General features: G+C 52.1%; 4 protein-coding genes across 4 annotated transcripts; 1 reads left to right on the plus strand and 3 right to left on the minus strand.

Moving 5' to 3' along the window:
- Nucleotides 1-143: 143 nt before the first annotated feature.
- LOC128275503 (fumarate hydratase, mitochondrial-like) lies at nt 144-3,402 on the minus strand. The gene is made up of 3 exons (XM_053014025.1): nt 3,280-3,402; nt 591-1,734; nt 144-519 (listed from the first exon to the last, which is right to left on the minus strand). The coding sequence occupies exons 1-3, from the start codon at nt 3,382-3,384 to the stop codon at nt 257-259; spliced, it is 1,512 nt and encodes a 503-aa protein (XP_052869985.1). The 5' UTR covers nt 3,385-3,402; the 3' UTR covers nt 144-256.
- A 338-nt stretch (nt 3,403-3,740) lies between these two features.
- LOC128274856 (telomerase Cajal body protein 1 homolog) lies at nt 3,741-5,552 on the plus strand. Its single transcript, XM_053013186.1, has one exon. The coding sequence runs from the start codon at nt 3,824-3,826 to the stop codon at nt 5,045-5,047; it is 1,224 nt and encodes a 407-aa protein (XP_052869146.1). The 5' UTR covers nt 3,741-3,823; the 3' UTR covers nt 5,048-5,552.
- LOC128274855 (uncharacterized) lies at nt 5,086-14,815 on the minus strand. The gene is made up of 10 exons (XM_053013185.1): nt 14,687-14,815; nt 10,339-10,538; nt 10,053-10,266; nt 9,411-9,715; nt 9,270-9,328; nt 7,980-8,360; nt 7,622-7,752; nt 7,113-7,549; nt 6,540-7,024; nt 5,086-6,465 (listed from the first exon to the last, which is right to left on the minus strand). Exons 2-9 carry the CDS (start codon nt 10,525-10,527, stop codon nt 6,599-6,601), a joined length of 2,142 nt encoding a protein of 713 aa, XP_052869145.1. The 5' UTR covers nt 10,528-10,538; nt 14,687-14,815; the 3' UTR covers nt 5,086-6,465; nt 6,540-6,598.
- Nucleotides 14,816-17,506: 2,691 nt separating this feature from the next.
- Nucleotides 17,507-18,285, minus strand: LOC128273129 (biogenesis of lysosome-related organelles complex 1 subunit 1). Its single transcript, XM_053011048.1, has 4 exons — nt 18,203-18,285; nt 18,069-18,141; nt 17,878-18,010; nt 17,507-17,811 (listed from the first exon to the last, which is right to left on the minus strand). The coding sequence occupies exons 1-4, from the start codon at nt 18,261-18,263 to the stop codon at nt 17,710-17,712; spliced, it is 369 nt and encodes a 122-aa protein (XP_052867008.1). The 5' UTR covers nt 18,264-18,285; the 3' UTR covers nt 17,507-17,709.
- Between the last annotated feature and the right edge of the window lie 116 nt (nt 18,286-18,401).

The following is an 18,401-nucleotide window of genomic DNA, read 5'->3' on the forward strand; positions in this document are numbered from 1 at the left end:
TTGAAATAACCGAATCGTGTACTAACCTTTTTCGCGTGGCACGTCCAGCAAGTTTTCTCCCTCGTTGGCTCAATTTCGGACTCTTCTCGGGCTTGGACCTCGTATCTTTCAATTCTACAAGCATTGAATTCTCAGTCAGCCACTTTAGTTAAATAAATATTTTTTTCGTGTTTTCTCTGCTTCTACACACTCATTTTTGTTTTCAAAACACAACTCCGAACCACTTTCACTTGGGTGATCGATGTCCGATCGATCCCTACTTCGGGCCGAGCATGTTCTCCGGGCGAACCCACTCGGCGAACTGTTCCTCGGTGAGGTAGCCCAGTTTGAGGGCGGACTGCTTCAGAGTCGTGCCTTCCTTGTGCGCAGTCTTGGCAATCTTGGCAGCCTTGTCGTAGCCGATATGGGGGTTCAACGCCGTCACCAGCATCAGCGATTCGTTCATGATCTTGTCGATGTTGGCGCGGTTCGCCTCAATACCGACGACGCAGTTCTTCGTGAACGTACGGGCACTGTCCGCTGTAAGGAACAACATTCGCATCATGATTCATCAGGGTTTTGGTGGTTTTTGATCCGGCCAATTTACTTACACAGCAGACGGATCGAGCGAAGAACATTCGACACCACCAGTGGTTTGAACACGTTCAGCTCAAAATGACCATTCGAGCCGCCGACGGTAACCGCCACGTTGTTGCCCATCACCTGTGCGCAAACCATGGTCATTGCCTCGCACTGGGTAGGATTAACCTTGCCGGGCATGATCGAGCTGCCAGGCTCGTTCTCTGGCAGGCTCAGCTCACCCAGGCCGCAACGCGGGCCGGATCCGAGGAAGCGGATATCGTTGGCAATCTTCATGCAGCTTACGGCGATCGTGTTGAGGCATCCCGATACTTCCACCATCGCATCACGCGCCGCAAGGGCTTCGAATTTGTTCGGTGCCGACACGAACGGCAGCCCCGTCAGTTCGCCAATCTTGGCCGCCACCTTCTCGGCAAATCCGATGCGCGTGTTCAGTCCCGTTCCGACGGCGGTGCCACCGATCGCGAGCATGTAAACCCGCGGTAGGACGGCGTCGATGCGGTCCAGTGCAAAAGCCATCTGCTGTACGTAGCCGCTGAATTCTTGGCCCAGCGTAAGCGGCACCGCATCCTGCGTGTGCGTCCGGCCAATCTTAATGATGTCCTTAAACTCGTGCGACTTCGCTTTCAGTGCATCGTGCAGTGTCTTAATGGCCGGCTTGAGGTTACCGGTTAGTTCGCGCGCCACCGAAACGTGAATCGCTGTCGGGAACGTGTCGTTCGACGATTGCGACTTGTTTACGTGATCGTTCGGGTGGACCGGCGATTTCGAGCCGAGCTGACCACCGAGCAGCTCAATGGCCCGGTTGCTGATCACCTCGTTGACGTTCATGTTCGTTTGCGTACCGGATCCGGTCTGCCAAATTACGAGCGGGAAGTGATCGTCGTACAGCTTACCGGAGATCACATCGTCCGCAGCCTGAGCGATCGCATCGGCGATCTTCGGATCCAGACCGTACTCCTTGTTCACGAGAGCGGCCGACTTCTTCAGGATGCCCATGGCGGTAATCACGGGCTGTGGCATCCGTTCGGTTGGGCCACCGATAGGAAAGTTCATCGTTGAGCGAACGGTCTGGGCGCCATAGTATTTATCGTTCGGCACTTTCAGCTCCCCGAACGTGTCCGATTCCGTGCGAAAGCCAACATCCTTGCTAGTCTGCGAATTGGAAAAATAAGGAAAATAATTATGATAATGAAATCATGGTTCCGGTCGGTGCATCGCAATGGCGGCACTTTAAGTTCAAGGTCAACAAGAAGATTTGCTGACGAAGGCAACTTATTTTTGGCGCCGTCATTGTGAAGAAGCACCAAATGATGGGAATATTAAGAAGCAACAGGTTCAACTACCAGAAACTCATTATGCTGATGGTTCCTTCACGATCGCGGAGTTTTTTGAAACTCTTATTAATAAATTTAAAGGTTTTTCCTTATCCCTCTAAACGAATCCTTATCTACCAGTACCTATGCGATATTGTTGACTGATCCTCCTGATGCTTTGGTAAACCAAGATAATTAGCAGTCTATTTCCAAGCTCTTTCTTATTTTAAGAGATAGATAATCGTTCCTTCTTCAATAAAGTGTATCACAGACCAAAGGCCACTTGCAGTAAACGAGTATTGCCCAGGGTGCATAGCAACTACCGATCGTACGATCGAGCACAGATTAATGTTCCATTACATAGCGCATTAGCATATTTACCATATTCGTTCTGGGCGGTGCAGTTCGTTGTCACTAACAAGCAAACGATGTTGATTCAATCAATTGTAACGTTTAAGCGACGTTTAGCCAAAGAATTAGCAAACAATTAGAGCGGCTACGCAGTAAAAGAACAACCTCGTAGGGGTCACTTAAGACTCGACGGGCACGCGATGGGTTTAGCAGAAGTGGCGTTAACGGATTGCGTCTTCTCTTCGGTTCACTTCGAAACCGACTGGTCTGGCCGGTGGTGCTGGAATGTGTTTATGTGTCCGATGTAATCTCGAAGCGAACCAACAACGACACGACCGTTGCCAGCAACCACCGTGTGTGTCCGTGTGGTTTGAGCGCCAGTTGTGATTGTGCTCGTATTGTGGTAAAAAAGCAATCCTGTTTAGGAACGGGTGACCCCGACCGGCTCAACGAGAACTGTGTGCAGAGGAACACGGAGCGAATGCAAGATCGCGGCCCTAGTTCGAGGAGAATTTGAAGGTTGTTATCGCTTGTGTATAGCAACACGTTACCAAAGCAATCTTGGTAAACGCAGTCGACCACAAGTTTTAAGATAAGATGTTGAAATTTAGGACTACGTAAATTGTTTTAATGTTATCGTCTGAAAACTCATGTGAAGTGGTTAGCAGCTTCAAAAAACTTCAAACTAATTCAGTTTAAATAAAGAGGGTAGTAAAAGAAATCACGGCGAATAATTCTCCACCACATTCAACAGCGGAACCAATAAGTGTCAGAAGATCCGGTGACCATCAATCGACGAAGGCCATGCGAAAAAGTACAAGACACTTGGAGCACTGGAGAAGCTCATTGAAAACTCTTCTTACCGTCGTATCATTTTCGTCGCCTGCTATGCTTCCTTTTGGCAATACTTTCATCTCGACCGGACAACTAAAACCGGGACTATGCCGTGCGAACCGCGCGAGGTTTATCAAAAGTTATGTAATTTTCCGATTTTCCACCACGTCCGAGAAAAAAACTGTTCAGGCAAACTTACCGCACGGCTGGTAGTGATGTGGCGGCTAGACTGGAGTGCGGCCAGCCGAACGCAACCCTTCAGCTGACACTGTCCCGGGGCGATAAAGCGCGAAACTTGAAACATTTTGCTTTCGGCACTGTTGGACTGTTGGATCGGTCCGCAAAAATCGGCCTTCCGGAGTTGCAAGTTTGTTGATCCTAATACTGCCGGGCCGTACGTCGTTTGACATAAACCGCGATGGTGCGTGAGCGAGAAAACAATACCGCAACTTCGAGAAACTGAAACTACGGAATCCGCGGACGCGAAACACACACACGCGCGCGAACACGGCGCGCACGCACTTCTCGCGGTTTGCTGCGATCGAAATCAACTGTCAAAACAGTGCAGTGCTGCCAGCAGTGACGAGAGGCAGAACTACTGTTTTCAGCAAGCGATTGTGTTTACATTCTTCGCGATGAGCGAAACGGCAGAAAGTTCGGATGTACAAAATGAATCCGACGGTACGGATCGGATCAACGGGGACGATGAGGCGCCAAGGGACGCACAAGCTGAGGCGATTCCGATGCAAACCGACGAACCAACGACACCACCGGATGTGCATTACAAGCGGACGGTAGAGAGTGATTTCTTCGGCGACCGAACGTGCGTCGAAGTGGCTCGCTGCTCGTGGGACCGACCGGTACGCCAAAACTACCTGCAAGGCTGTCGCTGGTCACCGGACGGAACGTGCGTTCTGACGGCGGTCAACAACGATGGGATGCACATTGTTGAAATGCCGACCGACCTGTACCGCGCGGAAACGGTGTCGGAAGACCGCCCGGTCGACATCCTGACGTCGGCGGTGCACGTGAAGGAAGGTGGCCTAGTGTACGACTATGCCTGGTATCCGCGCATGAACAGTGGCTACCCGGAGACCTGCTGCTGGATCGCTTCCCGTCAGCACGAACCGATCCAAATGTGGGATGCATTCACGGGCGCGTTGCGCTGCTCGTACAAAGGCTACGATCAGTACGACGAGGTGGAAGCGGCCCTATCGCTCGCCTTCTCCCCGGTCGATGGGTCCACCATCTACGGTGGTTACAAAAAGTCACTCAAATCGTTCGACGTCAACATTCCGGGCCGCGAAACGGCTAGTTGGCGCACGAAATCGACCGCTTCGTGCATGGCGATCGCATCGTCCATGCCGGACACGATTATTTTCGGATCGTGGAATCGTAGCATCTCGGTGTTGGACACCCGATCCGGGGAGATACTGTCGGTGGGCAATTATACGCCCGCAAACAGTCACACGGCCGGCGTGACGTGGCTTGGATTCGCACCCGACACGGAGGACCAGTTCGCTTCCGGGGCGCGGAAGGATCCAAAAGTTTTGCTCTGGGACGTCCGGAAGCTCACGGTGCCGGTACGCACACTGTACCGAACCTGTGCAACCAACCAGCGGATCTATTTGGACTTTTCCACCCAGGGCCACTGGTTGGCGAGTGGCGACACGGACGGTACACTTCACGCGTGGAACCTGCGCGACGCAGAGAACGATCGTTCGAAGGAACTGCAGTTCCCCCTTCACCGGGACTGTCTCAACGGTGTCTCGTTTCATCCGCACGCACCGGTACTGGCGACAACTAGTGGTCAGTATCACTTCAGCCGCCCAGCTGGGGACGACGAAGACGATCAAGTGGTCGGTTGTGAGGCTTCGATTCCTGCGGATAACCAAAAGCGTGAAAACTACGTAGAAAACTCACTTACCCTCTGGTGGATCGGTAAAGCGGTTCTTTCGGAAGAATGAGGAATCCGGCGGCGGAAATCGGACGTTTCTTCGATACTTTTGATACTGTTATTATTCTTCTCTCGTTATTGTGTTGTGCAGCAGCTTGCAGCAGCCGCTTGCTCGAGAGCCACTGTGGCCGTCCTCTGCTCCTCTTGCTCCGCGAGCCACGGCCTACGATTAAATAGTGTTTAAGTCCATATGTACAACGAAGAGAAATAACAAGTTGGGATTAATAAAGAGAAACGATCGAACTGAACGCCGCGCGCGCCATAACTACACATACGTGCGTGTGTCCTCTTTCCGAAATGCGAGGCGTGTACCCATATGCGCGCCATCGAATGATAAAATGCAACGTTCAGAAACGTCTATCAACTCTCGCTCGCCACGCGCTCTCTATCTTATTTGTCCTTCATTGCAATGATTGTTCCCTTCGAAAGTAGAATTATCTATTTGATGCGTTTTGATCGGTAGCGCAACATTCGTTAACATTTAACATAACCCGCCCCACGTTCGGTCGTTTCTCTCGTCCTTTTGTTCGCTTAATAAACTGATGTTAATTGGCTTCTGTTTACTTACACTTACACGACAGCTTTCCGTCGATTAAACGATCAATCCTGCCCGCGATTGCCACTCGATCGCCCGATCGCCGTGCACGCTCGCAAACGTGCACGGTTTTGGTGGCCAAGTAAAGTTTCGCTTCTTCTTACAAATAAGGAGGTATAAGTTTGGGGGAGCATACGATCCGAGTGTCCGGTAAAAACCCACTGATGAATCCCGTCCATTTTTCCGATCGATTCACAACTGCGAAATTAAAACTGCCATCTACGGTGTTGTTTTTGAAACGAATGATAAACTAAAATTCAACAGTTTCCGATTGGTTTTGACTATGTACATAACACATTTCAGCCGATTTTCGCTACCGCCGTATCGTAACCGCTCTCTGTTCCGGTTATCAGCGCAACAGTTTTCTCACTATAACTTGCTCATTGCTTTGAATGCATATTTTTGTTCATTTCTTCCCCTCTTAACTCGATTAGTCTTCACTTGTTGGCTTCAATTAATGCTTTGTATGGTTCGCTTTCACGTCGAAGGTATGAAGGGTTCGGGATCTTCAGTTTTTCCTAGTTCCGCTGCTACTATTGTTCTGCTACTACTACGGCCTCCGTTTGTCCTCCGTGCTCCGTGTTGATATGGTTTGGTGACTTTAGGTTCTTGTCTTGGGTTAATATTATGTGTCTCGCGTGATCGTTTTAAACTTGCTTGCACACCTGGATGATGTATAATTGAGCTTGATCGATGAAGATCGTGAGTGTGCACCACGTCATCCGCGAGGCGCGCACAGGCCTTCCTCCGCTTCACGACCTTCCTCTTAAATACTGTCATTACCTGCGGGCGACGGTGTTCCTTCGGTAGGTAAAGCATGTTCCGCGTTTGATCTGCTGAAAAGATTATGATAACTTTTGAAACGCTTCCTTTTCATGCTCTCTTCGAGCGCCGTGGTCACACGCACCCCGCATTATTGCATACGACACGCCAGGCGCCAGAGATGTTGCTCGCTTGTTTCCGCGGCTACTGCTGGCGATGTTGCGGCTGGGCCTGTTGTTGCAGGGCCGTTTGCTGCAACCGAACGTCGCTCGGGTAGACTTTCGGCACGTTGAGGAACATCATCGGCTGCGAAAACTCCGTCACCTTGTGGAAGTAGAACGCGTACTTGCCCTCGAGGTCGCTCTCGGGCCCCGGCATCTTGCTTGTGCTGGCCACGGACGACGAACTGCTGCTCATGGAAGCGGCCGTTGATTCCTTTCGGTGCAAACTGGTACCACCGCCGCCGCCGCCGCCGGTATGGGTTTGACTATGATGACTCTGGTTGTGACTACTGCTACTGCTGCTGATTGGTGCACCCGCCGACGACACTACGCTGACACCGGCACCACCTCCGGCGGAATTGCGAATCGAAGATATGCGCTGTGGTGGCACGGGAGCGTCACCGGAGTTCTGTGGAAGTAAAATGGTGGAACGGTGAACGGTGCTTATCTTATCGCTCTTATCGCCCTTGCGCACGGAGCAAAGGTGTAGGGCTTACCAGTACTGCGGCTGCCGCAGCTGGCGGTGCTGGAGGTGGCGGCGCTGGACACGTCCGGTGCGGTGGCAACGGTGGTGCAGCCGTTGCCTTAAGACTAGCTCCCTTCGTCAGTGACCCAGTTCCTCCACCTCCCCCCACGACGCTCAGGTTGCCGGTGGAGATGGAGGTTGACGATGCGTTCGACACGGACAGGTTGTTGGCCGATGATTGGCCAACGCCGGCGGACAGTTTCGCGCGCAGCTCGTCGGCCAGCGCCAGCGACGACACGTTGTTAACCGAGCCGAACGAGGCCGGTTCGCTGGTGCCGTTGTCTTGCGTCGGCGCCAAGCTGAGCGTCGGGGGCAGGTGCGTTAGGTTCGTGTTGCTGACGCTGCGCACCGGTGGCGGTGGCGGAGGTTTCATTGTCGGTGGTTTTGGCGGTGGTGCTGATGGTCGTCCTGGATCGCGAGCAAGGGGCGGGAATTAAGAAACAGTTGATGTTTTCTCGCAAACCAACCAACGCTACTTACCGGGGCCCTCCCGTGGTGGTCGCACTATCGATTCCGACGATTGAAACATGGCCGATGACGACGGCGGACCGCGCATGGTTCCGAAATGGTTGGCAGGGAACGCCGGTACCGTTTGCGACACAGGCGGAGACCTAAAAGCAGACAGCGAAGCAGCAAGGTTGGTATAGCCATTCTCACCACAGAGATTCCCACCAAGCGTGATTCCGGTTTTTGCTCTGGCACCAATCTGGCCCGCACACGCGCACACACACACAAATAGCATTGGCAAATTTAGTTACAATTCCGTATAATCAAATGACAGTCCAATCGGAATGATGATACCCGGATAACCCGCGCTTCACAGCAATCCCCACCCTACCTTGGACTCCGCATGCTCTGGTGTCGACTCACGGTTGGCCTGGCCGCAGCATCGCCCGATTGCATGCCCGGCGGTTTGGGCGCTAGATTTGGTTTGCCATAGTTTGGTACCGGTTTCGGCGGTACCGGCGCCGGCGCCGTCGTCGCTATCGCCGCCACCGACGGCACGCTACCGTTGGCGACGCTGTTGCCGAAGAGTGTCGATCGGTTGGGCACCAGCCCGGCCACGGGCGCCGAGTTGAGTGTGGGACTAGTGGCGATGACGGTGGTGATTGCCGGGCCGACCGGTCTCGGTGGTCCATTCGTTGACGCTTTACCACCAACGGCCGGTGGTTGGTGCTTCGCGTGCGGCTGGTGGTTGGGTGTGGGCGGTGCTTGACTACTTACCGGACGGACACAGGCCGTGATCGGACGTCGAACGATCGAGCATAAAGAAGCGGAACGATGGACGGTATGATACACACACGATGGGCACACGATGTGATCGGATCGGTAACACCATTCCCGAGGGAAACCCGAGGATGGTCCGTAGCGGGAGGGAGAGGATTATCAGAAAAACACAAGGGAATTAGCATATACATACAAAACCAAACCTTATCAACGCTTATCAAACCATCTGGCGCTTAAACCGAACGATTAGAAAGAGATCTCAAAAAATACAACACAAAATACACTGTACAACTGGGCATCTTCAGAGGCACGGATTAGTTAGTCGTACGGTAGAAAAACGTGGTTCAAACCGCACCACGACACCTCCACACCTCCACATTCACGGCCAAACAAACATCTGCAACCGTGGCGTTGCCAAAGCGAGAACCGCACGAGGTCGCGTACACGGATCGTACAAAAAATAAACCATCTAAAAATAAAAGGCCTTTCCAAAAATAACTTGCCATCGCAAATGCACAGCATTACCGGGGTGGGGCACACGCACCGGAGCGGGCCTCGCGGGCTCCCGCCGAGAGAGTTCTCTCCCGGATCGTAAACCACACCACACGATCGATCGCGGTGCGATCGGGAATCAAAATAAACAAAAATGCCCCACACGCTGGCACTCTACCGTTGATCGTCACGCGCTCTCTATCCAGTGCAGCGAGCGGACAGGGAGGATTGGGAGTAGATCTAAATTAAAACCGCGAACGCTTCTAACACCACGAGAAGACACACAGTAAAGCGAGCGATAAATTCGGAACGGAACGGTAAACGAAGCCTCAGCGCAAAACCTCAAGCGCACCCAGAACCGGCGGCGACGGCGACGGTTGATCGTGCGCGATCCTCGCTCGGTACGCACCTTTTCTGACTGGAGGATGACTGGAGTTTCCCGGACGTCGACTGGTTGTCTCCGGTGGCCTGGAAGGAATGGCAATCGAGTTATTCATTATGATTTGAGAACCGAGTTCCTCGTAGATCGCCGGGAAAAAACGCTACTCACCCTTGGGATCGAAGTTGGTGGTTGCGGTGGGGGTCCCCGGTTCATCCGTAGGTTCGTTTCGTTCGGCACGGCCGGCGGCGGATTCATGGCGGGGCTATTACTGTTGATGCTGCCAGGTTGCTGGTGTTTCTGTTTTTTGAGCGTTAACTTTTGCGCCAGCTCGTCGGAAAAGTCGAGCGCAACCATGCCACCGCCGGTACCGGTACCGCCGTTCCCGACCCGGCCACCGCCGTTGTTGATCGGCGAACCCTTCGTTGCTTCCGGTGATGGCGTTTTGTTCTGTCCGGTCGCGCCGCTTGAGTTTGCTGGGGAAGATACAAACCAAAATGTGCGGGTTTTAGGGATGCAAAACCTGACCAACCCCTGCATAACTGTGTTCCGCAGGATTTTTGTGAGCGACGAGTAAAAAAAACTCCGTTCTCCGTTCTACGGTGATGCGCGATGATGATTATGGGCCGCAAAAGCGGAAGTAAACAATCAGCAGTGGCGACCACAGCGAGCACAAATGGTCACCAACGGGGGTCATGCCGTTCCGTTCCATCGTTCGGAGGAAGCCATTCAGTGTGCGCCATTCTCAGGTTACCAACACACACACAGTAGTGTTTGGGCTGGAAAGGATTGGGAGGCCACCGTTCAGCTTACCGGTCGTAACCGTCGGTCTGGTACCGACTGGCTTCAGTTTCGGCATCGATGCCATTCCCTCGAACAGACCACCAAGCTTGGGCTGCTGAGCGCCCGCCGCACCACCGAACGCTGGCGGCGTCGTGTCGTCTCCGGGTGGTGGTGGTCGCCCGGGGGCCCGATTGTTTGCTCTGGACGCGCTGGTGGTGGTCGTTGCTCCTCCATCGGATGTTACCTACGGTGGGGAAGCGGCGTTAGGGATTAATGTGTCCACCACTCAAGGTTCTGCCGTCGTCGTCCGTGTTACCTTGCCCTGGATGAGCGGGCCACTTTTATCGACTGTGACCGTCTTCTTGAGTTTGGCACCTTTTTGAATCGACAGGAGCAGTGCGTTCCGACCGTCGCCCGACGGTGCACCGCCACCTCCCATCTTCAGGGCCGGCGGTGGTGGCGGCCCCGGGGGAGGTGGTGGTCCAGGCGGCGGCGGTGGAGGCATTTTTCAGGAAGCTGTAACAGAAGGAAGAACAGAAAAAAACCTTACAATACTCTCCTTCATAGTCGACGAAGCTATTGATTTTTTAATATCATTTCACCGGCCTTAATAGGGGACCGACGGAAAAGAAGTTCCGGTTGCCGGACGTTTCTTAATGCATGGCTGGCGTTCAGTGGCTGGCCACCATGGACCCAGTTTACTGTTGTCCACTCGCAGGACACCACACTCCGCTTTGCTCTTATTTTGCCCCAAATTCTCGCTCACGAAGACGAGCGGACACGCTTTGAGCATAATTTGTAGCCTTTGCCGAGCCAATGTTGGCAGTCTGCCAACACACTTCCTACCGTACCGACCCCGTACCGAAACAAAACCAACCAAGAACCGGCACAGTCTAGATTAGACTAAGAACCTCGCTGCGTACACTGCCGGAAAAGATATTATTGCCCCGGCGGCCGCTTTCGGTCATCCACGGAAAGCACGTTCCGTATGATCTACGGCTCAGCCGAGAACTCGAGCGACTCCATCGCGAAGAGAATTTGGCGATGTCGCCGGTTCGGCGGAAAAAAATACGCACGTTCACAGAAAACTTGACCGCCGGCCCGATGACGGTATTGCATAAGTGACGCTTGTGACGCCAGCCATTCGGACCCCTTCCGTTCGGCATCAGGCAGCCGCTCGTATATGCTCCGCTTGTAAATCCGCTATCGATAGTATTGAGTCGCCATTTTGAACCCTCGATTCTCGTCGGATTTGTTTAGTTAATACACATTCCCCGACCCACTGTCCAGTTCTCGTCCCAACAAGACGCAACACACACCCAAAAACGCGACTGTGTGTCAGTGAGACGACGAATAAAAATAACGATCGAAATACCATTTAAAATTCGGATCGTTTGCACGACCCCAGAGAGATCGCTATTGATCCCGTGCCCTTTCGATGGCGCATAGTAAACAGCGTAAATCAGATTCACAGTAGCAGGCGGCGATTTTTGTATTGTCACAAAAATCTCACCTCCTTCTTTGTTGATCGCTTATATGCTGACATGACATTCGCAGCGCGCAATGATCGCCGTTTCTCACTTTATGCGATCATCTAGTGCAACACACCGACGACGAGACGCGCGAACTGATCAGTGCCGCGCGCCGGATGTCGGTGATCCGATGCGAAATGCGCATGTGACACACATTTGTCCAGACGAAAGCCGATTGCTTGAATGGCGCGCGGCGCAATGGTGCAGAGAGCATTATATGTTGTTAGTGCTCGCGACGGCTCCCATAAAACGCGGCGCACTATTCGTGGCCAAACAAAACCCGGCATTATGCGGCTCTGGTGGGTCAGTTTGTGTGGATTTGGGTCACTTACCACCGGGTGTGATCGCACGAAAAGGGAACATAATAAAGGGACAGCGAATTCCGAAATTCTACCGGGCCAGAAGAAGCCCTTTGCAGCCGTACTGCAGGATAAGAATGGAACTGATAATCTCTCTGGGAGTCATTTTAGTCACCCCTCCCGGTTGCCACGATCAATAGTAGATACGTGGGCACAAAAACGTGTAAAGGGTTGTTATCGGTCGAGATCGACACTTGGCGCGATGATAAGTTGGCGCACACTGCGCATTCGACAACGTTCGGGATCGACCGTTTTCGCAGCATAATCTACAGCCTGAGATGTGCAGCAGAAAGGTTGTGCGCGAAGGTAGAAACCACGACGAGTTTCCTAATCGAGCACCGGATATCGGGTGGCCCCGAGCAGAGCACACGCAGGTCGTCGACAGGTGGTGGTGATGTGCATGGACACTTCACTCTAGGGCTCAACCCCCGCGCCCGATAAGGCAATGATAACGCTTTCGCCCGCGGACTAACAGCGCGATGGCCATGTGTTGGTGGCTCCTTTATACCAGGGGCTGCACCTTTCATCTGGTACTTTGGCAGGGAAGCAAAATCACCAACGAAAGTGCACGAAAGTTCATAGTTCTATTAAACCGAAAGCTTTAGTCCACACGTTTCTCTTTTTTTACTTAAAAAATGGGCGATTTTTACATCTTTCCTGACACCAACAAAGCATTGCCACTTTCGTATGTGGTGGCTCCCATTGCCAGTGTTCAATCCGGCAGCGAGACTCACTGGGGGTGCCGTCTGGTTTATCTTATCGATTTTGGAGCGTTGGAGAGCTGATAACTTTTCCAACCGTGGCGCGACAGACCCTTACCGTCGATGAAACGCGTTGCTTATCAGCACCGGCCGCCGGTCCGGCCGGGAGGCTTTCGCGGTTTAGCAGCTAAACGGTTCCGAGAAATATTACCAAATGACCGTGTGTGTGTGTTAACCCATTCATTCCTCTAGCTTCCATCCGACACCCGGCCAGTCGAGCAACAGCGCCAATGAACAAGTTGGGTGGAATGATCGCTTGGCGCGGTTAGGTAATTCAAAAGCTGGAAGGTTATTGTCCATGCCCCGACTACTATTGGCTGCTATCTCTAGACCACCTAGCGTAGTGCGTAAGGTGCGAACGTAAGGTGTTGAGCTGTTGGGTTACAACACGCACCCCGCCACACGAGAGAGTTCCAAGGTTAAGGTGTAAAGCTTCAACGGGTAACAAGTAGCAGTAGCAAGTGCCTGCACCGTACCATAGGCCGTATCTAGCGGTATCCATTAGCAAACTAACTAACGCGAAAGACCTTCGGCGTGCAGGTCATCGGTGCAGGCATTTGAAAAATGATCGCGCCCGGATCGTTCGTCATTCAAGGGTTTGACTTGTGTTCGATTGATTTTGGCGAAGAATTTCAAGACGTTCACTGGCACTGATAAAACTCCAGCGGTCAGCCATAATGAAAGTGGCTTACGACCCAGCCCAGTGCGGTGGCCAATACGCAATTCCTCCATCGAAACCATCGAACAATAAAAAAAGGAATTCGCAACAATGAATCGGGCACGTTGTCATTCGTGTTTCGCGAACGTCGCGGCCAAACATAAATGGTATGAAACAATTAAACATCGGCACCGCACCCTGGGAGTCCCGGATGGCTTACGCAAAACACCAGTAACCAAAACGAGGTATGACTCTCATCTTTATCAATGAAAAACATTACAAGCGGACAAACGAACAGGAAATGTGATTACGCACCAAGGTCTTTGATAGAGACTCGTAGAGGCGTGAGTCAATGGGACCAAGGAACTACAATCGACCGCGGGAAGGTGTTCGGTGGTGAGTCATTCGTCGCCGTGGCAAGGTCCCACCATCAGCGCCTCAACCACAAATCACGATCCGATCGACCGCGATCGACACCGAAGCTTAAGGGTAACTTAGCCTGCATGCAGCTTCAGCTTCAGGCGAGTTTCTTCCATGCCTTACAAATAAAATGCCCCGTTTGGAGCATATGTTTTCGTAAATGGAAACCACGCAGCAAAAGGACGCCAAAGCTGAGACCGACTCGCATCGGCCCAGCGAGAGAAAGCATGCATTCAAACTTCCGGCCATCCGTTTGTGGACCAAAAACAACGTTTGTGGATTGAAAGCGAAACCGCGTCGTCGTCGTGCTCCAGCATAATCATCCGGCGGTGTCCGTCCGGCCACGTTTCGCGCCCCTCTCAACATCTGGTGACGTCGTGTGTTTGGGAGCTTGAAACGATTTAAATTTTAAATTTTCTGCTTTTCGGCCAACGCCAAGTGGCCAACCATCATACAAATGGCACACACACCCATTGGCGCAGCCCACGATATTTTGTGGCGAAAATAGCCAAATCCCATCAACTGGATTTTTTTTGTTTTTTGGTACCACTACGATAGGGAGAACCGGAACTGATATCGGATCGCAGCGAATTTCTCCAACGATCCTACCTCAACACCACCAGACACACGGCCAAAGAACTTTTTCTGAAGTTTGGCCTCGCCCCGCCCGCGGACGGACGATAGTTGAGTAATCGTAACCGACGAGTGGCGTTCGTTGTCATGTGGGCGCGCCTCGTAATCTTGTCGCGCGCGTTGGTGACAAAGGCGCACACACGGCGGCCATCATGCGCGGCCACGCGGAGCGTCGCGGCGCAACAGGGCAAAGAAGATGATGTCCCCTTCCTCCTGTGTCTTCCTTAACAATCATAACTCTACCCGGTTGGTGGTGACGTTATTTGAGCTGGTGGGCTGCGGCCTACGGGATATTACTCACCACCTGGTTTGGCCTTGCTCCTCGCTGGCACCGCTGGCACAACACTGGATGCCGCCGTCGTGATCGTGTTTATATTGCTCTCGGTCCCGACGGAGATGGTTCCCGGGGGGCGGCGGCGGCGGGGCTGGGCGAGATAATTCGCCGGCCTGACTGTGTGTGGTAGCTCGCCCTCCTGAGAGTCGATCACGATTCAACAAATCCGTCGATTGTGTAGGTTTTATCCGTGAACGAGGGATACGTTTCCCCGACACGGAAATTACGGCTTCTCACTAGGATTGCTCACTAGGATTTCTCACTGCTCACGATAGCCTACTTTGTGGTTGCCGGATACGACTCCATTTTTCGGCAAAGAAAACTCTTTCCTTTGGGTGAAATCTACTCGTTTCACTGTTGCATTGTACGGTCGCCTTGGAGATTGCCGTCTGTGGCTTTTGAACGTAATATTCACAAATGCAGAGCGTATTTCTATCTATTGGTTTCCGTAGTTACGCAGCGCAGCCTGTTTCAGCGTTGCCACCCCGTCACGGCTGTTCCGGTTTCACTTGTCATCCGCACGGTGATTCCTTTCCTTGCTAACCAATGGGCACAATAAAACAAAAAGAACAACACATTCACTGCCTCTCGCAAACAGACACTTTCCACCGGAGGTCGTGTGCTCGTCTCGTCATCACATCTGCGCGCTCTGGTAACATTATTTTGCCCTCGGCGGGCGACACAATCGGTTTGCAAATAAATCGCTGACAAGCTAGGCGGCTGCTGAAAGGGGTAGACAATATCTCTCATTATCTAGCTGCTGCTTCCTGAAACCGCACACAATCGGTCGCCCCCCTCAACAACCTTACACACGAGCGCTCAACCAAAGGATTCGAGTAGTTCCAACGAGCGCTATCAAACATCCCGTCAGTAAAGAAGGCAAGCTTCTTCGTTCGAGTCAGAAAAAGGTAGGCTACTTATGCTTATCAATTGCAAATCACGGTCGCGGCTCATTGTCAAGATACGGGGGGGACCGCTTCCGGGCGAATATAGTCCTCGCGGGTGTGGTTCTGGTACACATGAACGTAGCACGCAGTTGGGCAGGATATAAACAAACGGTTTTCCGTTTTTAGGTCACCCCACCGTCTGCGGTCGGTCGTGTCCTGCGAAAAATCTAACAAAGAAACGTTCCCATTCGCCTGATGCTTCGTCGAATGACTCATCATCACAGCAGGCAACGGTTGTTGTAAAGCAGGCATTGACATCGGTATTACAGAATATGAATGCATATGCGCGCCACTCTTCGGGAGCTTCGGGAATCTTTCTATCGAGCGCCAAATCACGGCCACCAAATTTCTAGTGGGAATGGGAATGATTTGACAACTTGTTCCTCCCCGACCGTCCGTTGCTCCGTTGCTCGCTTCCCGTCGCGCCGCCTGCTAGCAGCACATCGTAGCAAAACCGATTCCCACACACACGGGCGCGACGGCAGCACGACAGATGACGTTTTCTACTGGAATCTGCTGCTCTTGTTGTTATTGTTGCCGCCGTCTTGCCAGACGAGCGGATCTTGTGTTGTCTCTGTCTTTCTCCCAGCCGACACACCAGGCAAGACTTAGCTTCGCTTGCTGCCTGGCGGGTCCGTGGATCATCATCACCACCACCGCCGAGAGGGACACGGTGGCCAACTGTTTTTCAACTGCGTGCTACTTCCTCGATCCGGTGCAATATTTCATCCAACTGTCCGATCTTCGAGAAACCACCGCGCAAAGGATGTGCTGGCTGGCGAACAAACCCCATCCCAGGGGTCAGCAGTCCCAGTCCCACCCTGGTGGTGTGTTTATGCATTTCGAGGTCAACTCGACGGCGACGGCCACTGTTACTCTCTTCTGCCACTGTGGCTGTTGGCAAAAAACATTCGCAAAATTTCCCCCCCTTCCGCGTGCGCGTGTGTGTGCGATGATGACGGTTAGCTCTTATTATGCTCCAAATTTTTTGCACACTAAACTTTTTCGCTCAGCCCCGCGCGCCACCGTTTCGCACTTCGTTTCGCTCGGCATGAATCGCGAATCTTTTTCACCACACGGGGTTTATATCACTCTGGATTGCTCTGCTGTTTCCACGCGACGTGCACGACGTGTGGCTGCGACAAGGTAGGCCTTGCAGAAAATCAATCGGCACACCATTCCCGGTAGATGATTATCGCCATCGCCTCGATGAGCGATTGTTCTTTTGCTGTGCCCTTTTACGTCGCCCTGATATGACGCGTTCACACGCGCTTTCGTTGAAACTCACGGTCTCGTCACCCGCAGACACACACGGGGTTACTGCACCGGATGGATGCTTTCGTGTCACACGCGGACGATTCTTTCGCGAATAGTAGATTGCTCACAAGCTGGCAGTTTCGAAGAAGGCTGGAATGGGCCAGCGACAATTTCACACGACGACGACTTCGCCAGCTTTGCTCTACTCCCGTGCCACACGACTCTCGACTGGTCCGTGTGCTCGCCCTTTCACACTGTTTTGGCTCTGCTGCACGCACACGACGACACCATCTGACAATTCGTGCTGGCCGATTGCGATTGACGTTGCGAACGGGCTATAATCTTGCGTTCAATTCTTCGTTCGATCGGCAGGAGGTATTGCTGGAATAAGAACTTATTGAAAAACAAATTAAACAGTCAATCTGCGCGTCGAATATAAGTTATTTTAAGACACAAAAAACCGGGATAAGAGCTACGCGGTATGGGGTAAATTGGACCTATTTTTAAGACCGCTAATAGGTCGTTGCCACTCAAGCTCCGTTCGGGATTACTAAATTCGTTTGAAATATACTTTGGAATGTTTATTCAAGCAATTAGCTACACCCGGTCAACAATATCACGCAGAGCAGCAATTGATTGTTTCCCTATTGATGTTAGAGCACGTAGCATGGATGACGTTGCTCTACGGCTTAACACCTAAAGAAGTACATAGTCGTACGCGTTACAATGATTAAAATGGTTCTCTCTTCATCTGATGTCTTGTGTTCCGCTGGTTGATTGCACAAATTACTTTTCCCTACTCGTCTTGTAAGCGATCTCCAGTGCCGTCGTTATCACGTTCATATCACTTTCGATTGTTTTGGCCCAATTTTCCACATCGCCAATTTCCTGTGTAGAAGCATACGAGGTGAAACATGTAAACTACCCAACGCATCGCAAACCGGGCATACAAACCTTGAGCGAGCCATTGAAATTCTCAATCAGTGCGAGCCACTGAGACGTCTGCTTGGCAAAGTTCGTGGCCCCCACATGCAGCTGTTTGGCTTCAGCATCCAACCGTTTCTGATTCAGGTACGCCTGTGCAACGCTGGAAATAATGTTGTCAGCAACACACTCAGATGTACCATAAACCGCCACCGTCTTACCCAACATTTAGATGATCAACGAGATTTTGCGTCAGTTCGTTCGCCGACATGATCGCTTCTTTACGACGGCGCTCTAGAGAGGGTAAGAATATTATGGAATCAGTCGCCAGATTTATCGTGTTAGCATCGCTTACCTTGCTCTTCCTTCTTGGCCGCCTGTTTCGCCTGATGGTCCTTGATCATTGCCGAGAGCATTTCGAGGCTGCTAGTTTAGTTTTATATATCTCCTCTGTTCATGGAACAGAGTTTTGTTTACAAAATATATTGTTTTTTGACAGATCAACTGTGGCACTCTCAGCCACTCATGTGAGAGCCTTTTGTTTACTTTCCGTT

This window comes from Anopheles cruzii, chromosome 3 (assembly GCF_943734635.1).
Source record: "Anopheles cruzii chromosome 3, idAnoCruzAS_RS32_06, whole genome shotgun sequence".
Classification (NCBI taxonomy): domain Eukaryota; kingdom Metazoa; phylum Arthropoda; class Insecta; order Diptera; family Culicidae; genus Anopheles; species Anopheles cruzii.

Coding starts and splice junctions, on each gene's coding strand:
- LOC128273129 (XM_053011048.1), bottom strand. CDS start 18,263: ATGCTCTCGGCAATGATCAAGGACCATCAGGCGAAACAGGCGGCCAAG. Junction 18,142..18,202: donor GGCCAAGAAGGAAGAGCAAG/GTAAGCGATGCT, acceptor TACCCTCTCTAG/AGCGCCGTCGTAAAGAAGCG. Junction 18,011..18,068: donor GTTGATCATCTAAATGTTGG/GTAAGACGGTGG, acceptor CATTATTTCCAG/CGTTGCACAGGCGTACCTGA.
- LOC128275503 (XM_053014025.1), bottom strand. CDS start 3,384: ATGTTTCAAGTTTCGCGCTTTATCGCCCCGGGACAGTGTCAGCTGAAG. Junction 1,735..3,279: donor ACATCACTACCAGCCGTGCG/GTAAGTTTGCCT, acceptor TCCAATTCGCAG/ACTAGCAAGGATGTTGGCTT. Junction 520..590: donor TCGCTCGATCCGTCTGCTGT/GTAAGTAAATTG, acceptor TGTTCCTTACAG/CGGACAGTGCCCGTACGTTC.
- LOC128274855 (XM_053013185.1), bottom strand. CDS start 10,527: ATGCCTCCACCGCCGCCGCCTGGACCACCACCTCCCCCGGGGCCGCCA. Junction 7,550..7,621: donor ACCACCACGGGAGGGCCCCG/GTAAGTAGCGTT, acceptor CTCGCGATCCAG/GACGACCATCAGCACCACCG. Junction 7,025..7,112: donor CTGCGGCAGCCGCAGTACTG/GTAAGCCCTACA, acceptor TTACTTCCACAG/AACTCCGGTGACGCTCCCGT.
- LOC128274856 (XM_053013186.1), top strand. CDS start 3,824: ATGCAAACCGACGAACCAACGACACCACCGGATGTGCATTACAAGCGG.